Source organism: Meleagris gallopavo, chromosome 10 (assembly GCF_000146605.3).
Source record: "Meleagris gallopavo isolate NT-WF06-2002-E0010 breed Aviagen turkey brand Nicholas breeding stock chromosome 10, Turkey_5.1, whole genome shotgun sequence".
Taxonomy (NCBI): domain Eukaryota; kingdom Metazoa; phylum Chordata; class Aves; order Galliformes; family Phasianidae; genus Meleagris; species Meleagris gallopavo.
This window is the reverse complement of record NC_015020.2, coordinates 19,096,985-19,119,023: the sequence shown is the minus strand read 5'-3', so window position 1 is coordinate 19,119,023 and position 22,039 is coordinate 19,096,985. Positions and strand designations below refer to the sequence as shown.

The 22,039-nt window shown below is 41.6% G+C and overlaps 1 protein-coding gene across 1 annotated transcript; it reads left to right on the top strand.

The window, feature by feature from the left end:
- The first annotated feature begins 1,783 nt into the window (after window positions 1-1,783).
- Window positions 1,784-21,956, top strand: LOC100551269 (tyrosine-protein kinase JAK1-like). The gene is made up of 22 exons (XM_031554981.1): window positions 1,784-1,789; window positions 4,161-4,337; window positions 5,868-6,031; window positions 6,270-6,612; window positions 6,731-6,904; window positions 7,635-7,792; window positions 8,495-8,618; window positions 9,431-9,617; window positions 11,487-11,593; window positions 12,615-12,761; window positions 13,454-13,541; window positions 14,081-14,208; window positions 14,600-14,735; window positions 15,179-15,330; window positions 16,357-16,507; window positions 17,373-17,467; window positions 18,167-18,359; window positions 18,973-19,097; window positions 19,777-19,949; window positions 20,410-20,527; window positions 20,866-20,976; window positions 21,223-21,956. Exons 1-22 carry the CDS (start codon window positions 1,784-1,786, stop codon window positions 21,322-21,324), a joined length of 3,159 nt encoding a protein of 1,052 aa, XP_031410841.1. The 3' UTR covers window positions 21,325-21,956.
- The last annotated feature ends 83 nt before the right edge of the window (window positions 21,957-22,039 follow it).

The following is a 22,039-nucleotide window of genomic DNA, read 5'->3' as shown; positions in this document are numbered from 1 at the left end:
AAGGCTCGGAAATGTTGTTTTATCCTGTTAGTATTTGGTATGTTTCTGTTTCCATTTGAAGGACTCATAACGAACTGTACTCCTGCTGAAGTCGATGGGAATTTTGCTATTAACTTGAAGGGAGAAAGCAACGTGCTGTCACTTTTGATATTCTCCTGTAGGGCTGTAGGGGAATCCATGCGCCCTAAGTGGGGGTGGCAGTTATTAGACTGCAGAAAGCACCAGAAAATCCAAATCCTTTTTGGTGGGATCTTTGTCCTTTATGCATAGCATCAGGTTGAACTTCAGGAGTTAATCTTGAAGTATAGCACATACTGAGATGTGTGGGCAGAATGGGCATTCTAATCCTCATCCACTGGAAAGTGAAAGCAGCAGTATGACAGCTTTTGAATGAAGCTGTTGAAGGCTGTACACCCAAACTGTTCTCTAGGCTTGTTGGAGGATGACAGCCCCTTCCCTTATGCAGGGAGCTTTGTAATCATGATCTTTCAACTGTGAGGTATTCCACTGCTGAGTGCAATCTGTGCTAGGCCAGAATTGTTGTTATTGTTGGATGAATTGTTACAGGGAAAAATTACCCACAGTTAACAAACAGATCTTTGCTTTTCAAATAATGATGGTACTGATACCTATATTAAAAGAGGAAAAGGACACTACTGTCTTTTCCTTTTCTGTACCACTGTCTATTAGCAGCATTAATGACTTAATCTCAGTTTATCTTGGATTTAAACAGCTGCGATTAAGTTTGGCAGATAAACAGCACACAATAATGGGGTTGAGTGACTCTAAAGAAAGCTGGGAGGACTCTGATGCCCTCTTACAGAGCATTAAGTGCCCCTTCTTCCTTTAAGAGCAGTCAGATTAACAGTATATTGATAATAAAAAAAGTACAATGTGGTACAATCTGGACCTGGGATGTTTTCCCTGATATGAAAATTTTTCATGCGGTCTGCTTTGCTCTGCGAAAGAAAAAAAAAATATATTTTAATCCTGTGATTAGGAACTCGATGCTCTGATTAACTTAATTCTTAAATAAATGGTTTCTGCTGTGTCTAGTGTTGGCATGCTTCTGCTTCAGGTGGGCAAGGAGCACTCGCTCCAGGTCCTTGCATTGGCACTGCAGCTGTCACAGCCCTGTCAGATGGTAACGACGTGGGCAGAATTGCTTGACACTGAACTTCATTTTCTGGATCTTTTTAGTTTTTAATTCTAAATTAACAGAGAGTGAAGCCTTGGAAAATGCATTTGTAGTTACGGTGATTTGTTTTTTTAAGCTCTGGAGTTGGGATTTGAAGTTTGGCAGGGAGTTCTCTTCTGTCTGATGTACTTTATTCATGAAAATAGGCAAACTTTGGGCCAATAATTTGTATTAAAAGTAATTTCATATGCTTTTAGAAAGAGATTATATAAAAGAAGGTGCTGAAATCTGAATATTCCAGTCTCCCCAGCAGTGCTGTATTGCATTGGTGAAATGGGGTTTTCCTTTCTTTCGTTTATGATCACTGTGTGCCTTGGCTTGGGCACCTGAGCAGGGTAGGGCTGAGCACTGAGAACTGAGGAACAGCACAGGATTGTGAAACTTCTCTGAATGAATATTGTTTATTCAGAGCTCTGTGAGAGGCAAAATTCCTCTTGAGAAAGGGATACAGCTTGGGATTTTTTAATAACGTATCAGAGACATTCAGAGACAAATCAGTTTTATGTGGACAGCCTCATTTCTGAAATGTCATCGCACTGATAGATCTGATTTAGCCAAGTTCTATTAATATTATATATCTCTAAAATGAAGGTATGTGACTCAGCGTTTTGAAATGCTTTTAGATGTTAGATTTCTCTTCCACTGCTGACAGCTTGATGTTTGGTTTCTGATTGTGTGGACTTCCCACCCTCCTCTCCCCATTAAATCCATGCCCATGGATACACTTTTCATTTTCTTTTAAAAAGACTTTGCTTATTCACTAGAATCTTTGCTACAAGCCTCATATTTCTTTCACTTGCATCAAGTGAAAAAGGAGTCTACAACAAAAGAAACCACAGTATTTTGTAACATCCTGCCTCATTAGCACACAGGCTGATGGAGGAGTTTAACTATCTCATGGCTGGGCATTGTGTAAGCCAGTGGTAGCAATGTTGCTTGGCATGCCAAAGGGACCTAAGGCGGATGTTTTTGGAAACGTGGGAAAGAAGAGTCCTCAGAGTCACTAGAGGAGAAAGAGAAGAGCATTCCTTGGTCAGACTGAACGGATCTGGGATCTCCTTTCCAGGTCTTCTGCAGAACTTCTGAATTTGGAAGCTTGTGCTCCCATTTCTGTTGTGAAAGTGGAATAAGTCCTCTTTACCACAAGCCCATCGGTTTGGTCAAGGCAGAGACTCTCCTGCCTTGTTTATATGGTTCCACAAACAATGGGGAAATTTTTATTGCAACTTATAAGTGTTGTCTTAATCAAGACATTTAATAATAAAGAAACAAGTTCTCCACTAAGTTATAAACAATACACGTAACCTTGCCCATAATTATTTTCAGGAAATACCAAAAGAATTTGAATTATTAATTACCTTCCATCTTACAAAGGAACATGTGAAAACAAACTGAAGGCAGAGATTTTCTTTCCTTTGCTTTTTGTGCTTGAACCAAAGGATTTCTGCAGTGCCTTGCTGTCCTTGTTGGGAGTTTTTGGCATAGTTGTGTATTGGTATTCCTGCCTGTGCTATATATGTATGCTTTTTTTAGTGGGACTTAAAAAGACTTATAAAAAAGAAAGAAAGGACAAAAACACGATACGGTGTCTTTAATCCATAATGCTTCCTTTGATTGGTCACTCAAGTTCCCTATGATTTTGTTAATCACACATTTAGGCAGACTTTGAAAGCTTTAGAAGCTCAGTTGTCAGGAGGTAGTGGTAAAATTATATGAAGCTGACTGTGGTCACTGCATCAGGAATCAGAGGAGGCCACTGAGATGATCAGAGGGCTGCAGCACCTCTGGTATGAAGAAGGGTTGAGGGAACTGGGCTTGTTTAGCTTGGAGAAGTGAAGGCTCCAGGGGGACCTCAGTGTGGCCTTCCAGTACTTGAAGGGAGCACATAAACAAGGGGGGAGAACGGCTGTTTGTGAGGGTGGGTGGTGATAGGACAAGGGGAATGGTTTTAAACTGAGACAGGGGAAGTTTAGGTTGGATATGAGGAGGAAGTTTTTCCCGCAGAAGTGGTGAGGCACTGGAACAGGTTGCCCAAGGAGGCTGTGGATGCCCCATCCCTGCAGGCATTCAAGGCCAGGCTGGATGTGGCTCTGGGCAGCCTGGGCTGCTGGTTGGCGACCTGCACACAGCAGGGGGTTGGGACTGATGAGCACTGTGGGCCTTTGCAACCCAGGCCATTCTAGGATTCTATGAATGTCTCCTTTTCACCTCCCAGTGTATTAGTAAGTCCTTCTGCAGTGCTTTTTCTGATTGCTGCTGAGTAAGAGTGGCATTTTCTTACTGAAATCCTTCCTACTTAGAGCTGAGTAATCTGCTCTGCTCTGCCCTTCTAATTGTAAGTACGTCACCATCGTGCGCAGGGCATGAACTCTCTAAAAGCACATTGATTCAAACCAGATTTAACTAAAGTTCACTTGATTTAATATCTTAACAGAACCCAGAGAAAAACAGATTTCTAGGGGTAATTCAGGCAAAGATTTTTCAGCAGCCTCTAACAGAGGCTTGATCTCAACAATTTCATTAATTTGCAGCAGATGCCAACTCTTTTAGCGGGTTTTTAATTAAATAGCTTTGTGTGCAGATATGAGTAAAAAGCTTATTTGCAATACACATAGAAGATTGACTGTGTAACCTAAAAGCTAGATGATTGGAGTTAGTTTGTTTTTCACCATCTCCATCCCAGCCAAAGGGAAGCAGAAATCCCAGTGCATGGCTGCTTCCAGCTGCAGCCCAAAGGGAAGCATTCAGTGTCCGTAGAGGAGGAGATTTGAAGCCCTGTTAATCCTTCAGCTGAGCCATTTATCTTGGAATGCAAACACCAAACAATGCTCAATAGAGGCATATTGACTTACACTGAGGCAGAAGAGTGAAGGGTTTTGATGTGTACCTGATTTTCTTCTGAAGGTTTAAAATAGGTATCCAGTGTAAATAGAGGATTTTCCCACAATTTTTTTTTTTTAAGTTCATTCTTCTTTTTCTTGCAAGATACTACTTCACAAACTGGCATGGGACTAGTGAAAACGAACCCTCAGTGTGGAGGCATACCCCAAAGAAGGCAAAGAACTCTTACGACAAGAAGCTGGCACCGGAAGGAACCCCAATCCTGGATGCAAACTCATTGGAATACATCTTTGCACAGGTAGGGAGTTGCATGCAGGGGGTTGTGCAGTTCCACCCACATAAAAACTGTTTGATCCAGTAGGAATGCTCTGCTTAAAAAAAACTATTTTCCAACTGTTTTATATATTTAAGCTTACCTGTTGGTGATGGTGAGGGTTTACTTCCACATCGTGGAAGAATTTGCTATGTGAAGAACAGTCTAACCCTATGTGGAACGTGTAAGGAAACTGCCTTACAGTCCAGGAAGGGCTAGGCTTTTACAGCTCACTTTTTTTAATATTAACTATTTTTTGAATAGAAATGCTATCATTTCCTTTGTGGAAAATTTGCTCAGAATGACTGTGACATCTATAGTCCGACAGATGAACAGTAGCATTACTAAATCTATGATATTGTGTCTGTTTAATGAGTCTATTTTACTGTGTGGTGTTAAAAAATTGACTCATAATGCCACTGCCACACAGCCTGCCTACGTGCAGTTCTCCTCTCCTGCTGTGCATCCCAGTTGCTGGCAGCGTGCTGCATGCTGCTCATTCCAAACACTTGGGGTTCCTATATCAGAAAGCTGTGCTCCCCATCAAAAGAAAGGTTATGTACACACCAGTGGTTTTGCAAATCAGGCACTGTGGTTTCGGAATGGGAAGGGAAGTGGAAGATTGAAGTTGATGAAGGCTTGTGAAATGAGCAAATTAAATGCACTGGAGAAAAAACATGATTGCAGTTAGTTCTGAGTACAGTTTTCAGACTTTGAAATACGGTTGTGTCCTTCAGAAGTGAGATGGCATGGAGCTGCTCCAGCAAACACTTGTTTTTCTGTTGTGAATCCACAGTATTAGTGAGGTAATGAATATTTCCAGACAATACTGTATCACCCTGACTGTTACCATTGGTCACATTTTCTAAAAAAGACAGAAAAGTGCTCTTGCTAGTACAAGGCACAGAAATATCTGCATGCTTTGATGACCATGTATGTTTCTGACTGTCTTAAGGCTTTGAACTGTGGCTTGAAGAATGAGTGCATGGAGCTCATAGAGAGAATCAGGTGATGAAGGGAGGGTAAAACAGAGAGGGAAAATATTCGTTGCATACAGAAAAAATATAATGATGGTGCTAGAAGGGTGTGCTTGGGTTAATTTAAAAAGGAAAAGTGGATTTCTATATAAAGGAAAGGAGGGTTGGAAGGGTCTCTGAGCAGTGCAGGTGTTCTGCCTGGGAGTCTACATGCCTTCTTAGTGGAAAGCCTAAGTGCTGTGGATGAGAGGAGATGACACGTGTGGTGATTCCACCTGTTCCACAAACCATAATTTTAAAGCACTTCTGTAAGGCATAAACGTTGATCTTTCTCAAATTGGCAGGTTTGTGGAGTGACTATTCTTGCCTACACTGACTGGTCTAAGAGAAGATGGCATCTCTTGTACAACCCTCTTCCCCTGCCCCTTTTTATCACGACTTTCAGTTTTTGGGTGACTCTTTTGTTGTGCCATTGGCTGTTAGTATGACAAATGCCAGATGAAGTAACTTTTTTTTCTTCTTTTTGCTTCCTATTAAGGGTCAGTATGATTTAGTGAAGGGACTGGCACCAATCCGTGACCCTAAAAATGATCAAGAAGTTCATGAAATTGAAAATGAGTGTCTGGGAATGGCTGTGCTTGCAATCTCTCATTATGCTATCAAGAAAAATGTGAAGCTGCCAGAGCTGCCCAAAGATATCAGGTAAGTTGGGATAACACTGTTGGATATGCTGCACTTGGCTTCCAAAAGGGATCTTAAGCATTTTACTTTCCAGTGTCTGACTGGGCAGGGGTTAGAAGCTCCAGCACACCAAGTGCACAGTGCTTTGCTGCATCCTGTACTCTGTAAATTACTTTCAAAATGTAAGCAATTAGCACATTTTAGAATTACAAACTTAAGAAACAACCATATTAACGCCTAGCATTGTTTTTCCTTCTAGTTATAAACATTATATTCCTGAAACTTTGAACAAGACTATCAGGCAGAGGAATTTCTTAACCAGGATTCGGATAAACAACGTTTTCAAGCATTTCCTTAAAGAGTTCAACAATAAAACCATTTGTGACAGTAGTGTGTCTCCACGCGATCTGAAAGTTAAATACTTATCAACAATGGAGACTTTGACTAAATATTATGGAGCAGAAATTTTTGAGACTTCATCTCTGCTTATTTCATCTGAGAGTGAAATAAATAGATTTAACTGTGGAGACGGTGAGATCATTCCATTATATGAAGTCATCGTGACAGGAAACAATGGAATTCAGTGGAGGCTCAAGCCAAATGTGAGTATCCCTGGAATTTGAGGGTTACTTTGGGGGGCATAACGACTGTTAAAAAATGATTTTCAGACACTGTCAGACCGCTTGTATTAATATACTTTTATCCCAAATGTGCTTGCAGTCTGTACAGACGGAGAAAGAGAAGAAGAAAAAATCTGATGGCAAAATCAAAAAGGATGAAGATAGATACAAAACCCGAGATTTGTGGAACAATTTTTCCTATTTTCCTGAAATCACTCACATTGTCATCAAGGAGTCTACGGTTAGCATTAACAAGCAGGATAACAAAAAAATGGTAAGAACCAAACCTGGATAGTTTTTCCTCCTGTGGGCAGCTCTAGTGACCTGGTATTGTTGGGCAAGAGGTGACAACCTCTCTGGGGAACATTTTCTAGTGAGACTCTTGAATAACAGTTAAATATGCTGTCTTCATCGCTGTACAAATGCAAAAGCATTAAGTAGAAGAGTAGCAATTTGATGAGGATGGCTATTTCTCTCCATTTGTTACTGCATGCCACCAGTATTTATCAGTTCCCCAAGCTTTTGGTGACCTCCTTAGCTACATTTCTCAACCCGTGGCCTTCCCACATACAACTTGGATTACCAGAAGCAGATTGAAGATGAGCTCAGTAAGGATGGCAGAGAGACCCTGGGAGAGAGAGGAAGGAAAGTGAGTTCATAGGTACCCAATTTTAGTGTCCTGACTGCTTGGGTTGTCCCTAGGCTTCACATCCCATCCTACGTGACTGCCCTACTCTTGAATTAGTGCAGCTTCACAAAGATTAGCACAAGAGCTTGCATTACAGATCTCACATAGGACTCATGTCCTCATAGGAGAATGAAAGTTTCTAGCCAGTAATAAGTGAGGAGGGTAGAGAATGGTCACTGTTGGCCTCCTGAGTGATTTTCTGTCATATGTTTCTGGGCAATTTTGTACCCACTGTGAAAAAAACTGCCGGATATTAAAACCATCCTGCTTTAACAGAACTGTAAGTATTCTTGACTAAAATATCTTTCTCTTTTAGGAATTAAAACTGTCCTCACATGATGAAGCTCTGTCATTTGCATCATTAATAGATGGATACTTCAGACTTACAGCAGATGCCCACCATTATCTCTGCACAGATGTGGCTCCTCCACTGATTGAACACAACATAAAAAATGGTTGCCATGGACCCATTTGGTTAGTGAACTTGTTTATTTCACCCACTTGAATAATCAGTCTTCTAATTCTGCTGCATACTGAACGCACTGAGGAAGTCTGACGTCTGATAGGTTTCTATAATGACCAGAGTTAGTTACCAAAAGGCTGTAAGACAACTTTTGTTACTCCTGAAAAAAATCATCAGTTCTCTCCTCGTCAGTTTACTTATCTATAAAGCCAGTGCTTCCTCATGGAGGAGTATTTTGAGACTTATTTCACTAATCATCACTTGAGCAGACAGGAATATTTTAGGCAACCAAACGTAATCTTTCTTTACACTGGCCCTAGGAGTAAGTAGATGGATGTACAGTGCTTATGTTTATTTTTTTTACTGAAGGAATTATTCTCCTTTCTGTCCACCTTTTTGGCTTTTATATTTTTAGATGCAGCATATAGAAAACTAGAAGAGAATTTGCATATGCACTGTGGTGGAAGCAGAATTTCCCCACTAAGCATGCAATGTATCTTTCCTTCTTTGCTCTCATGTAAAAAAAAAAAAAGTGGGAGTGTGTAATGCACTCAAATTATGTTTTAATTATAGTGTAAATATTTTTGAGTTGTGGGTGTGTGATTTCATTCCAAAAATATAGGATTACTCTCCTGCGTATTTACTAATAGGTTATGGATGCAAATGCTCTGCTCTTTTAATGGTTTTCCTCCATTTCACATTGACTCTTTCAGCACTGAATATGCCATCAACAAACTGCGACAGGAAGGGAATGAAGCAGGAATGTATGTACTGAGGTGGAGCTGCACAAACTTTAACCACATCCTCATGACAGTGACTTGTCTTGAAGGCCCAGAGGTACGTCAGGTGTGGCATTCCCAGCAGTGATCTACTAGTCAGCAGAAGACTGGTGGTTCCCCATCATCCAGATTGCTATCTTTGCATTCCGTAGGGAATCTCTCTTAGCTTTTCCTGACAGCAGATGCAGCAAGTGGAGGACATTTGTACTCATAGCTTTGTTTTCCCCAGACTTTTGTACTCTCTCTGAAAATATAATTTATTACATCCAGAACACTTCCTTTCATAGCGATAAGACTACGTGAACCTGCAAGCAAATTCAGCTTTGTAAACTCATCTGCTGGGAAAACAGCAGACAGAATTTGCTGCTGCACCTTACCTAATGCTCCTTGAGTGTGGATTTAGTTCTGTGAACGTACTTATGACACCAAATAACCAATACGAAAATCATCCTTCCCCAGTACCTTTGTGTGAACTGAAGGATCTGAAGCACAGCCTGAAATCCTGTTTCTTTGTTAGACAGCCCAGGCTGCAAAAGGCATTCTTGGTATTTTTAAGTTGAGATTTTGAAACCATGCTCCAGATTTGGCAATTCTTAACTGAGTAAAATTTGGACTTCTTAGAGGTTTGCATCTTCATGTTGCTCTTCTTCCACTCCTTCTGTGAGCCTTCTTGGGAATGAAGGCTACAGGTATTGTGGAGCCTTCTCCTGCACTGTTGGAATTTTAGAGGAACCCAGCATAGGAGTAAATGTTTAACTGGTCCTGGATGTGAACTCAAAGGCTTTGTAATTTCATTTGCTCCTGCAGATGTTCTTTCACTTCAATGATCAGTATCTTGCTTGTTTTCCCCCCTCCCTTCTCTAATCACAGATGATAAATAATTCAGTGCAGTACAAGAACTTCCAGATTGAGGTGAAGAAAGGCGGGTACTTCCTACATGGCTCAAACAGGTCTTTTGCGTCCTTAAAAGAGTTGATGGATCACCTGAAAGGACAAATCCTTCGCACAGACAACATCAGCTTTACGTTGAAGAGGTGCTGCCAACCAAAGCCAAGAGGTAGCCTCTGTCCTTTAAGAGAAATAAGAAGCTTCAGCAATAGGAAGCATTCTTAGTGTCTTCTCTTACATGCATTCTTGTGTGCAGCTCTTTCATATTACTTACTGCCTCTCTGTAGAGAGGGAGCCTTGTCAAAAAACAAAAAACAAGCACCGTGAACAAGGCTTTAGGGGTTTCCCTTTAATGCTACAAGGTCAGCACAGGATGTTCATGGGCTGGTGCTTTTCAAGAGCCTTGTTTGTATGAACTTCCTAATGACAGCGGTTTCCCCTTTTGCACCTTCACAACTGGCCCCTGCAGTATCGATGGCAGAGGCTGAGCTCTAGATTTGTTTAAAACCAAAATGTCACAGCTGACTCTGAGTCATGGGCTGCAGTGCTGTGTCAAAGTGAGGCCCATATAAGGTTCTTCCTTTTCTCCACTAAGTCACGTATGCCTGGCCATGCGGCCTGAGTTCCAGCAAAGGAGGTTTGTGGCCTGCAATGTGTTGTGTGGCAGCCTTGGGGTTTGAGCTTGCTTGTTGTAACAGTGATGTGCTTTACTTTATTAATGTTCACAAAGCAGTGAGGAAGACTTAGACTGAAGCTGTTATTCAGCAGAGCACCCCCACATCAGTGGATTTATCTGTGAGATCAGATTTTAGGTGATGAATGTGCATTCATTCAACTACTACTGCCAACACTTGCTAGAACTGTTTGCTGTAAGGTACAGTTGTCTTGCAGCTGTATGTTGTATGAAAGAGGAAATGCAGTGGACATGGTTGGCTTGATCAAATGGTTTCCTGTTAGAATGAGGGGAATAACTGAGTTGCATTAACTACCTTCTTATTTAAGTCTTCGAGCAGAGTACTCTGTAGCTACACATGTGTTTTCCACACTTCTGAAGAACACTGGTAATTGTGTGAGGCACGGAGAGATTAAACATTTTGACCTGCTGATTAAACTGTGACAGCTGTATTTGGAATAATTAAAACAGTTCAAGGAGTTTTCTGCCCACCTCAGTGTTTTGGTAGCACACAGTGTTTCCTTTAGTCAGGATTGTGGCACCTCTGAACTTCAGTGGGACCCAGGGTATCTTTGCTGTTCCATATTCTGTCTCATCTCTGATTGTTTTTTCTTTTTCTTTTGGAATCTCACAAATATGAAGATATATTTCTCACAAGTATGAAAAAAGTGCTTTGAAAAGATGGTCTGTTACTGTTTGCTTTCTGAGTCCTGATGCACATGTTCTCCCAGTAACAGGAGAGCCAGATGCACACAGTCATTTAAAGTCGTTATATTGTAATAAATAATGTCAGCTACCAAAACAGGAAGACTAAATTATTAATTAATGAATTGTCTAGGTCTATCCATGCTTCTCCCTAATCAGAAGCTGTGCAGGGAAGCAGCAGCGGGCTTTTGAGTCTTTTCCTTCTGTTCATTTTCCATTCCCTAATTTAAGTCCTGTGCTTTGAACATAGATGTTAGTGTCTCCCTAAGCACTTTAAAGAAACTTTCAAGGAGGTGAAGAAATGAGGCTCCAGCGACCTCATCCCCGTCTGCACACCAAAAAGGGCCATACTTGTAGGCAAAGTGGGGGATGTGTGTTATTTTACCCAACCTGTGGCAGTAACAGGGCCTTGGTTAATGATGTATGTAAGATTGCATATATATTATATAAAATATATAGCTCTATTTTGGTGAATTCTCTGTGGAATGATGAGCAGAAGTTACCTGTCCAGGAGTTAAGTCAGTTTCTTCCTTTCTCCCTTCTCATTTGGGAATTTACTTTGCAGTATGCATATACAGAAATGTAACTGATTGAGAAAGGTGAATGTATGGAGTTATCTTTGTGAAGTCTTCAAGAATATTTTCTCTCCTCGCCTTCCAGAAATCTCCAACTTGTTGGTTGCAACCAAGAAGGCTCAGGAATGTCAGCCTGCTTACCATCTAGGGCAGCTGAGCTTCCATCGAATCCGCAAAGAAGAAATAATGCAGGTAGGTGTTGGTGTCTTGAAATCCACCCACTGTGGCAGCCCTCCATGCTCAGATTATATAAAATCACCTCATTCTGGCTGGTTGGATGTTGCACAAATGGATATTGGAGCGATTTTCTAATGCATTTGGAATGAGCTGCTTGTAAAGTTATTCTTAAAGAATCATGGAAGTCTTAGGAACTGTTCTTGCTACCTGGATTGTACCATACCTGTATCTCTTGAAGCCTGACCTACTGGAGAAACAAGCAGCTTTTCCTATAGGGAAATAAAGGCAAAGTATTCAAAGGATTTGAAGAGTCTTGGCATTCAAAATCTTGTTTTCCAAACTGATTGAGCACATTGCCAAATTTTCTGAGTCATTTGCAGTTAGTGGAACAGTTCACCTGAATAAGCTTTAAAAAACACACAGTGGTTTGAATGCTTAAATCACAGTGACTGTTTCTAAAAGTCTTTGCCTCTTAAATCAGTCAGGTTTATTTAAGGAAAAAAGCATTACTGACTGAGGAAAACAGGTATGGATTATATTAATTGTTTTTAGTTTGGTATATTAACAGTCAGCACTCAGACTTCCTGCAAAAATATCCCAAGACAGAATCCTCTCTTATTTAGAAGGAAATTACATTCCAAAACAAAGTGTTCTATTGAAATATTACTTCCTTTAACTTTTGGAAACACATAAAAGATTGGCTCAGTAGCAGCTTATTGTAAATCAGAGGCCAGTTACTATTTATTCATTTGATGTTTAGTCTAATGATGTTAAATTACACTGAAGCTGTTTGATGTTAGTGAAGATGCAATAGCCCTTTAATATCAAAAGAGTTTACGGTGGTAAACATTCTCAGAGACTACTAGAATGAAGAATAACACGTTGTCATTTGGTTTTTCTTACTCTAATAATTTTAAGCCTGTACGTAGGGCTAATTCTGAGAGGCTGAATAGAGTGCAGGTTCAACTATTTGTGTAAATCTACATTTGTTTGTTTCATGTCTTGGTTTGAAAATACGTGCTGTGTTATGTCTTAGGGTGAACACCTTGGAAGAGGGACGAGGACACAGATTTACTCAGGGATTCTCAACTACAAAGATGATGAGAATGAAGGATATCAAAACGAAAAAGAGATTAAAGTACTCCTCAAAGTTTTGGACCCCAGTCACAGAGACATTTCTTTGGCAAGTGTCTTTTTTTCTCTTGAACTGTAAACACTGGGCCTCACCACATTTAACTGTGGAGCGTCTAAGAAAAAATTGGGTTGGTGAATGTAATAGGAGAATGGGAAGATGCTGGGGTATCTCTCAGCAATTTAGGCAGTCCAAGCTCATGGATCAGCCCTCTGAGGTACCTAGAAAGCTGATTTTGTGTGCAGGCTATAAGCACAAGCAAAATGGAGCCAGGCCTTGCTGTGGTCTGAAATGCCCAGGCATACCCATGCCTGAGGTCTAAACTGTGTCAGCTGAGTGATGGATTTCAGTGAGGGTACTGCCACCTACCAGAAGTTACCTCTGTGTTGTGCAGTGGGCTTGGGAGTCTTTCACCAATTCAGTCACTGATGTGACCTCAAGCAAGTTATTTGATTTGCATTTTGCTTAATCATCTGGAAAGAGAGGCCAATGCATCAGACAGGGATGCTCAGACCTAGTGCCTGCAAAAGGGCAGGGAGGAGCTTATGCAACCCAGGGAACAGTGAGTGCATCCATGGCAGCTCACCACAGCCCCGTTGCTATAGTGGGATGGCAAACCCTGTGGTGGAAAACAGTTATCTTTTGCAAATGTGTATGTTGTTGCTATTCCGTTTTGTTCACTGCACGGATGACTGCTGCAGTGATCAGCAGTTTAATGGCTAATCTGCTTCCCTTTCTAACAGGCCTTCTTTGAAGCAGCAAGCATGATGAGGCAGGTTTCTCACAAGCACATCGTCTTTCTCCATGGAGTCTGCGTCCGTGACTTAGAAAGTGAGTTCAGTTAACATCTCTTTGATGGGATTTTTAAGCAGCAGGCTTCAGTAAGGACAAGGCAGCCATTCAGATCAGAGCTGGCCTCCAGGGAGATGTGGTTGGCTGCTGCCATCTCTTGCTTGACTTTTCAGAGCAGACAGAAGCGGAATTGGAACAGCCAGGCTGCTGGAAGGTCCTTTCCATTAATCAGATTTCCTTTGCAGTGCTTTCTTTGAATACATGTCTTACAGGATGATCCTCAAGGTCAGAAAGCCAAAGGGATGGCAGTAGTGTCATTACAAACCAGCCTTCCAACAGCAGTCATCTCCCTGGCAAGGCTCTGGAAATGCTTTGCTTCTGGTTTACTGGTATTTTACTACATCAAGTCTCTCTTTGCAGTTTGGATTCTTTGAGCACTGAAATAAACTTCAGAGAAGGTGAAATAAAGACATTCTAAGCAGCTTGCCTTGGGGTGGAGGTGGAAGACGGTGGCAACAAACTCAGTTTATCCAGGCACTGGTGATTGCAATACTGACTTTATGCACCTGGTTTTGTAGATATCATGGTTGAAGAATTTGTTGAATTTGGGCCTCTGGATTTGTTTATGCATCGGAAAAGTGAACTCCTGACAACTCCCTGGAAATTCAATGTAGCCAAGCAACTTGCAAGTGCGCTAAGCTACCTGGTAAGATATAAGCATTGCTGCAAGCTAATGTTACCTAGATTTCATGTGCATTATTACTAATGAAGTTCCTTCCTTGGGTAGTGGGACTGTGCAATGTGATATTGGGATATTTTTTTAATATTTACTGTGTTGCTTTAAATTAGAAGAGACTCTTAGAGAGGGTAATGAGCACCACTTCTGCAGTTTTGCTTGTCATGAAAAAGGAATTTTTTCCAAAATTAATCAAATTTACAAATATAAAACCTTGTCCTGCTTTTCTCTAGGATGATTTCTTCCAAGCTGTATTTTTGGGTTTCAGTTTGGAGCGTTCTGTTCCCTGATGCTATAGGTACATCAAGGGCACTTGCTGAGCGCTGCTCACTCACTGCACTCTTTTCCTACCCTACTACAGGAGGATAAGGATTTGGTACATGGAAACGTGTGTACTAAAAACATCCTACTGGCAAGAGAGGGAATTGACACCGAATATGGGCCTTTCATAAAGCTGAGCGACCCAGGAATCCCCATAACTGTGCTGTCCAGGCAAGGTATGGTACAAGAATTGGATTTCTCTCTTCATTGCGATTGAGAAAGGGAAAGGGAAAAATACCATTTATACCAACTAGAACTGGCTCTAGAATAAAAGCAGTCTGCTTTTATGAAGCCGAAAACCACAACACTGAAGCAAAAGAGTGTCACTGATGGTTGGAGCTCGTTGTATTTGTTTTACTTAATTTCATCTCAAGATCCAGCAAGATAGTATAGAAGGAATCTCAGCTTCTGAATGGCCCAAACCATGAGCTTATAAAAGCCATGGAAATGTTTGTATGAGAACAGGGATTTCACAATCAAGATTTCCTGACAAATACTTTGGCTTCAGTTTATTGTAGTTAAGCAGTAGTTAGACAAGAATAAGTTGGAAAACTTTTTTTTTTTTTAAAGTACTTTTCATATTAATTCCAAACTGCTTTGATTCTGTGTTTTATGTAAGAATGTGTGGAGCGAATCCCCTGGATTGCACCCGAATGTGTTGAAGACTCAAAAAATTTAAGCATTGCAGCAGATAAGTGGAGTTTTGGTACAACACTGTGGGAAATCTGCTATAATGGAGAAACACCACTGAAAGACAAGACATTGGCAGAGGTAAAACTACGTTGCTTAAACATGACCTTGACAACTCAGATTTATCTTCTTCAGCACTTCAGTTTCCATAATTTAAATTGCTTTTGTCTTTACCAAACCCAGGTCAGCTGTACTGGTAAGGGGCAGATTCCATCTGAATTGCCACAGATTGCAGCAGGAATTCTTGTCCTCACTACAAAGATGCTAATTATTACTTCACCTTGTTAGTGATTTTCAAAATGCAGCATAAAAACAATTAAAATTCTGAGGCTGTCACACCTCTCTTTTCCTAATCCATATGTCCAATTATAAACTGTCTGAGGTTCAGCTTTAAAAGCCCCCAGGTTTTTCAGTTCTTTTGGACATTGGTTCCAAACTAGTCTCCTGTGGGCCAACATATTGCTTGCTCTGAAAGCTTAAAAGAAGACAAAAAAGTTGTTCTGCTTTGCTCTGGCATTTTTTGTTCAACGCTGCCAGAGCCCTTCAGCATATGTTCCATATGTGCTTTTTCTCTCTTGAAGTTTTGCTGTGTTGGGAAGGCAGTGGAGCAAGGCAGCTGCTGCTTGTCTGAAGGAAATGACTGAGTACTTGAGTCACTGCCTGTGTTGTTTTAACAGGAGGTAACTGAAGGGAACTTGCTGCCCCAGCTGCAGGTTGCTTCATGCATATGGCAGCCATCCTCATCCCATCTATGCCCCATCGCTCTTAACTTCTCACTGTTTGCCTGTCTTATGGTGGTTTTCCTTGGTAAGCATTTCCATGTGGCCATCCGTCCCAGTGCGTAAGTAAATGGTGAGCCTGGCACCTGGCAGAAGAACAACTTCTGAAAGATAAAATGTTCAGCAGCTGCTAGAAACTGTGTTGTAAGTGATTGCTCCAAACTGCCAGACTCATCATTAATAATAGTTCTCTACTGGCAGGTGATGATTTAGAGTTAATGCTGAAATTTACTTGATGAAATTAAGGACAAGTAGTCTTATCTTCTAACACAGGTTGATTAAATAACAAGCTAAAATTCATGCTGGAGTTTTCATTTGTGCTTTACAGAAGGAAAGGTTCTACGAAGGGCATTTCATGTTGATAACACCATCGTGCAAGGAACTAGCTGACCTGATGAAACAGTGCATGAACTACGACCCCCACCAGAGACCCTTCTTCAGAGCTATCATGAGAGACATCAACAAACTGGAGGAGCAAAGTAAGGCTTGATTTTGCTGATTGGCTGGGGAGTTGGATAGGGAAGTGTGGGTTGTTTGGCTGAAACTGGATATCTTGCAGGAGCATTTTGGCATGGTGACAGTGTCAAAAGAGTGTCTTGAATTGGAAGGGACCTACAGGGACCATTGAGCCCAAGCCCTGACTCCACACAGCATCACCCAACTTCAAATGCTCTGTGTGAGAGTGGAGTCCAAACACACTCTGAACTCCAGCAGCTCAGGGCTGTGCCCACTGCTCTTAGAAACATTTACTGTAACATGTGGTGTTAAGGACAAAATAGCCTCATTTCCACAGTGATCTTGCAGATACTTTGTCAGATACTTGCTGCTCCTCTGTGGAATAAGATTCTTGCCCTTAATGTCTGAAAACAAAGAAGCTAGAAGGAAATGTGTTGCCTTTGTTGTAAGAAACAAGGCTGTCCAATAGCTCAAGTCAGCTTCAAGCCTGTCTTTGAGCTCCATGAAATTTCCACAGGATTCTTGACTGAATCAGGGCATTAACAGCGTTCCTGGTTCATCTGATGTTGTAGTTACAAAGAGAAGCTAACAGAAAATCAGAACATAATAAGGGCAAAACCATACCTTCTGTATGGCAATACGTAGCCATAGAAGCTGAATAACTACTGCAGGGGTGTGCTGAGATGAGACTGAATCACTTTGGGAAGCGGTAGACTGGCACATAGCAATGGAAGAAATTCCCTATCAAAGAAATGGGAATAGAAGTTGAGAGAATAGAAGTTGAGAGAGGCACTAATAGCAGCAGATGAACCAGGATGCCCTAAGTGTCTGTCAAAACCAAGGCGTCCTTTCAGGAATCTGCCTAATTTGGTGCTTTTCTACTCTCAGACCCTGATATCGTCTCGGAGAAGAAGCCTGTCACAGAGGTCGATCCCACACTCTTTGAAAAACGATTCTTGAAGAGAATCCGTGATTTGGGAGAGGTAAGAGGAACATCAGATTTAGGTCCCTACATTGGAAGTTAGAACTGTGACTTTTCCCAGATCAGACCACCCTTAAGTCCTGTCAGGACTGAGCATGAAGAGCAGCTGTGATAATTTTTGAACGTTTAACACAGTACAGGGGGTTGGTGGAGGTATCATGGGGAGGAGAAGGAGGAGAAGGACATGTGTTTGCACTCAGGGATGGACAAAGGTGCCAGGGAATTCTTGGTTAATCCTGCTGGAAAAAAAAGATGTATATAGAATCATAGAATGGCTTGGAAGGGACCACATGCAGGGCCACCAACCTCCACATTTAATAGCAGCCCAGACTGCCCAGGGCCCCATCCAACCTGGCCTTGAACACCTCCAGGGGTGGATGGGACATCCACAGCCTCTCTGGGCAGCTGTTCCAGTGCCTCACCACTCTCTGAAAAGCACACTCTGTGTGTTCTGTATGGAAGCTCAGGAAGGCTTCTGTGGATATCTAGTAAACAGTGATCTGGTTTGTAAATTGTTAGCAGAATTTCAGGTCTCTTGGCATTTTTATAGAGGGGGGTGTGTGTGTGCGTGTGTGTTCATCGATCTGTGTGTGCTTTCTGAAACACAGCAGGAAGATGTGAGTTGTAAATGCCTCAAGTGGAGCATCAGGGACACTCTGGTTAGAGAGTGCTAAGTTATGCTCTTTTCTTTGACAATCAGGGCCACTTTGGGAAGGTTGAACTCTGCAGATACGATCCAGAAGGTGACAATACAGGAGAACAAGTGGCAGTTAAATCTCTGAAGCCAGAGAGTGGAGGGAATCACATTGCTGATCTCAAGAAGGAAATAGAAATCTTGAGGAATCTGTATCATGAGAACATTGTCAAGTATAAGGGAATTTGCACAGAAGATGGTAAGTCTTCATGAAGAATACTAAAAATATTCACTAACAGTATAAAAAATGTTCCTTTAAAAATGAAGCATTTTAAAAAGCCCAACAGTCTTAGTTCTGTTATATGGATTGAGGTGTCTTTCTTCATGGAATAAGCAGCAACTTCTGCCTGAAGTCCTCCTGCCCATTTTCACACCTAGCTAAGTTTGATGTGACCAAAGTTGTTGGAGTTCACCAAATCCATGGAAAGGATTTTAATCACTTGGGCTGGTGGTGGTCTGTGTGTGCCAGGAGTGAACTGAGCTGACAGTGTAAGACAGTTCACAGTCTGTAAACCCTAGAGGTCATTGATAGAAGGAGATGTTGGGAGTTACAGAATGGAGCTCCATTGCCTTATACTTAGCATTTAAAAACTAAAGAAAATTTAAAGACCTTTATGTTCAGTAACTGTGCTGCCTGGAACAGGTTCTCTACTGGATTGCTGCAGTGACTGATAATGGGAGTTTGCCTGGCTGTGGTCATGCAGTATTGTTACAGAACAAATGCTACCACTGCTTGGGTGTTGTACAAAGGTTCTGATGTTAATGATGTGAGAAGGATCATGTTTGTATATTAACCATGCACTCATTTTTAGGAGGAAATGGGATTAAACTCATCATGGAATTTCTTCCTTCTGGGAGCTTAAAGGAATATCTGCCACGAAACAAGAACAAAATCAATCTCAAGCAACTTCTCAGATACGCAGTTCAGATCTGCAAGGTGAGCCTGGCACCAGAGCTTTCTTGTAACTCTCCTGTTTGATTAGTTTAGTATTCACTTAACAGAATAAGGGAGGAGAAGAAAGGAGGCTTGCTTTATGGTCAAAACCATTGCTTTGTCCTCAAAAAGCAGTCTTTCAGGTGCTGCAGATGCTATAAAAGAAGCAATTATTAGGTTTCCTCGCATAAACAATGACCAGGAGAAGAAAGAATTACAGAATTGGAAGCACTACAGAGGGAGGACAGCGTGTGATGCAAGCGCACACTGCAGTAAGACCATATGAAGCTGTGTGCCTTTTGTCAGAGGCTGTGACTTTGTGATTGTGGTGGACAAGGCAGCTGGAAGCAGCACAGACACAGACATCAGTCAGTCCTAGCAGCATGCAGAGAGGAACAGTTCCCATGGAGAGAAGGCTCTGAGAGACTGGTTGCTCAGCTGAAAGTTAAAAGGCACAGAGTAGAAACAACAACCTGCCTCAGCAGATGGGGAACCCAAAGGCAGAGTCTAGAGGAAGGATGTGGACCAGAAAAGGACCCTGGAAAGTGCCAGCAGAACTTGCCATGGAAAATCTGGATGGAGTACTACTGCAGGAAAAGGAGAATGCTTGGAAGGGAGGTTGGGAGAAAAACTGATGTTAAATATTAGAGAAACTAACATAAAAGGCTTTCTTCTCTTACAGGGGATGGACTACTTGGGCTCCCGTCAGTACGTGCACCGTGACTTAGCAGCAAGAAATGTCCTTGTTGAAAGTGAGAACAGAGTGAAAATTGGAGATTTTGGTCTCACCAAAGCCATCGAGACTGATAAGGAGTACTACACTGTCAAAGATGACCTCGACAGCCCTGTATTTTGGTAATAAGTTATAACCCATTGTCATTAATCAGTTATTCTGTGCAACAGAATAACTCACCTCAGATGCTTAGAAGCCTCTTCTGGGTGGCCTGAAGATTTCTCCCATTTAGCTGAGAGGCCTCAATACTCGTACAATATCCTAACAAGAAAGAGGCACATGGCTGACTAATCTGCTTTTGCGTTAGTGTCCTCCTGCACTCAACAATCTACTTCCCCATGGTTTTGCTTCTGGTCTCCCTTAGTCTCAGAGCGTTTTGCTGTGTAAGATGTTCCTTGTTTACTATTGCTGTGCCATCCCAAGCCTTATGGGCACATTTATGGGGCACATTCATGTGTAAAGAGGACGAATGCAGCGCGTGCCTCCTCCGCTCACTTAGGTTCAATTCACACTGGTCGTGCACCTATGGGTAAATCTTTGCAGCTCTGAATGCAGTTTAACACTGTCCTGTTGTGGCCACAGGTATGCTCCAGAATGCTTGATTCAGAGTAAGTTTTACATCGCCTCAGATGTGTGGTCGTTCGGGGTGACGCTGTACGAACTGCTCACCTACTGCGATTCGGAGTCCAGCCCAATGACAGTAAGTGGTCGTGGAGGAAAGTGCTGTTAAAGATGCTTGCATTAGATTTTGTTTGTGTGGAAATGAGAAATGCACAGAATTTCTCTCTTCAAAATAACCTCGTGGTTGCCTTTCACTAAAGACCCTGCACAGAGACAGGCTGTGGTGACTACACATCCCAGGGATGAAACTAAACATAAAGATGTTTCTCTCCCTCTGTAATGTGTGTATATGGTGGGCATGATGACAGACATCTACTGTTCACTTTCACCTTGAGATTGCAATGGCATCTCAGTGTCAAACTGCAGCAATGTGGCTCAGTGCTGAGGTAGCACAACTGACTCCTGCTCTTTCCCCAGGAGTTCCTGAAGATGATTGGCCCCACACAGGGCCAGATGACGGTAGCACGGCTCGTGCGTGTCCTACAAGAAGAGAAGCGTTTGCCACGTCCACCCAACTGCCCCGAGGAGGTAACACAGCTCCACTTTCATCACAGTCTTCTTCCTTTCACAGTGAATAAGCAGCAAAAGCACCACACACACACAAGTGAATACACTCTCTGTAGAAAGCCCTCCATGGCTGCTGGCAGAAAGGCATTTCCACCTTTTTTAAGCATTATCTATAAGCATTTTTCAGCACTGAATTTCCCTCTGTTCTTAGCAGTGAAAGAAGCTGTTTCGTTCAACCTTTAGAAATTTCTCTTTTTCCTCTTCCAGATCGACCAGCTGATGAGGAAATGCTGGATATTCAAGCACGATAAGCGGACAACCTTTCACAACCTGATTCAAGGGTTTGAAACAATTATGAGCAAGATGTAATTCAGTTTTTATACTGTCAGTGCTTTAATGGTGTGTCAAAATATAAATGCCCAAGGCCTTTCACTTTTTAACTACTGTAATTTGTATTCTGACTGTGCTAGCGTGTTCAAAGGATCGTTTTTCCAACAGTTTTCCTTTTTCTTTTTTAAATTTAGTGAACAGTTGGATCAAATTAATTATGAGGTATGGCAGAAACAATAGCTTCAACTCCTCTTGCACCAGTTACTGCAAGACAGTTTTCTCTTTGTTATGGTCTCGCTCCACTCTGAACTATCCTGATGAATGTGAGCTGAAAGCAGTGTCAAAAATTGCTACAGTTCTCAGCATGTCTCAGTGCAATCTGTGGCATTTAAAACACGTTTGCTGTTCATGCTTATTCTGTGAACCAGTGGATGTAACAGTACTCATCCTCATTTCTTATGAAGTTCTGAGAAAGTCTGGAGAAAATTCTGGCTGACGAATCCCCTCCCTGTGCACTTACATTTCAGAAACAAAAAACCAATTTGGCATAAAAAAAAAATCTAGAGAAAAAGAAAATAATAAGAAGCCAGCTGCAGCTCCAAGCTCTTAAAGATACTTTAAAAGTGTTATTTGATTATCATATTTCAAAAAGTAAAAAAAAAAAAAAAAAAGGCATGAGTGAGCATGTATATTTATGCATTTCATTGAGAAGCCCAGTTTCTGGATAAATGTATTTGCTTTTCCCAGCCAGCCC

Excerpts from the sequence above, each read along its gene's own strand:
- LOC100551269 (XM_031554981.1), top strand. Across the intron at positions 6,905-7,634 it reads AGCAGGATAACAAAAAAATG|GAATTAAAACTGTCCTCACA; the intron begins GTAAGAACCAAA and ends TTTCTCTTTTAG. Across the intron at positions 16,508-17,372 it reads CAACAAACTGGAGGAGCAAA|ACCCTGATATCGTCTCGGAG; the intron begins GTAAGGCTTGAT and ends TTCTACTCTCAG.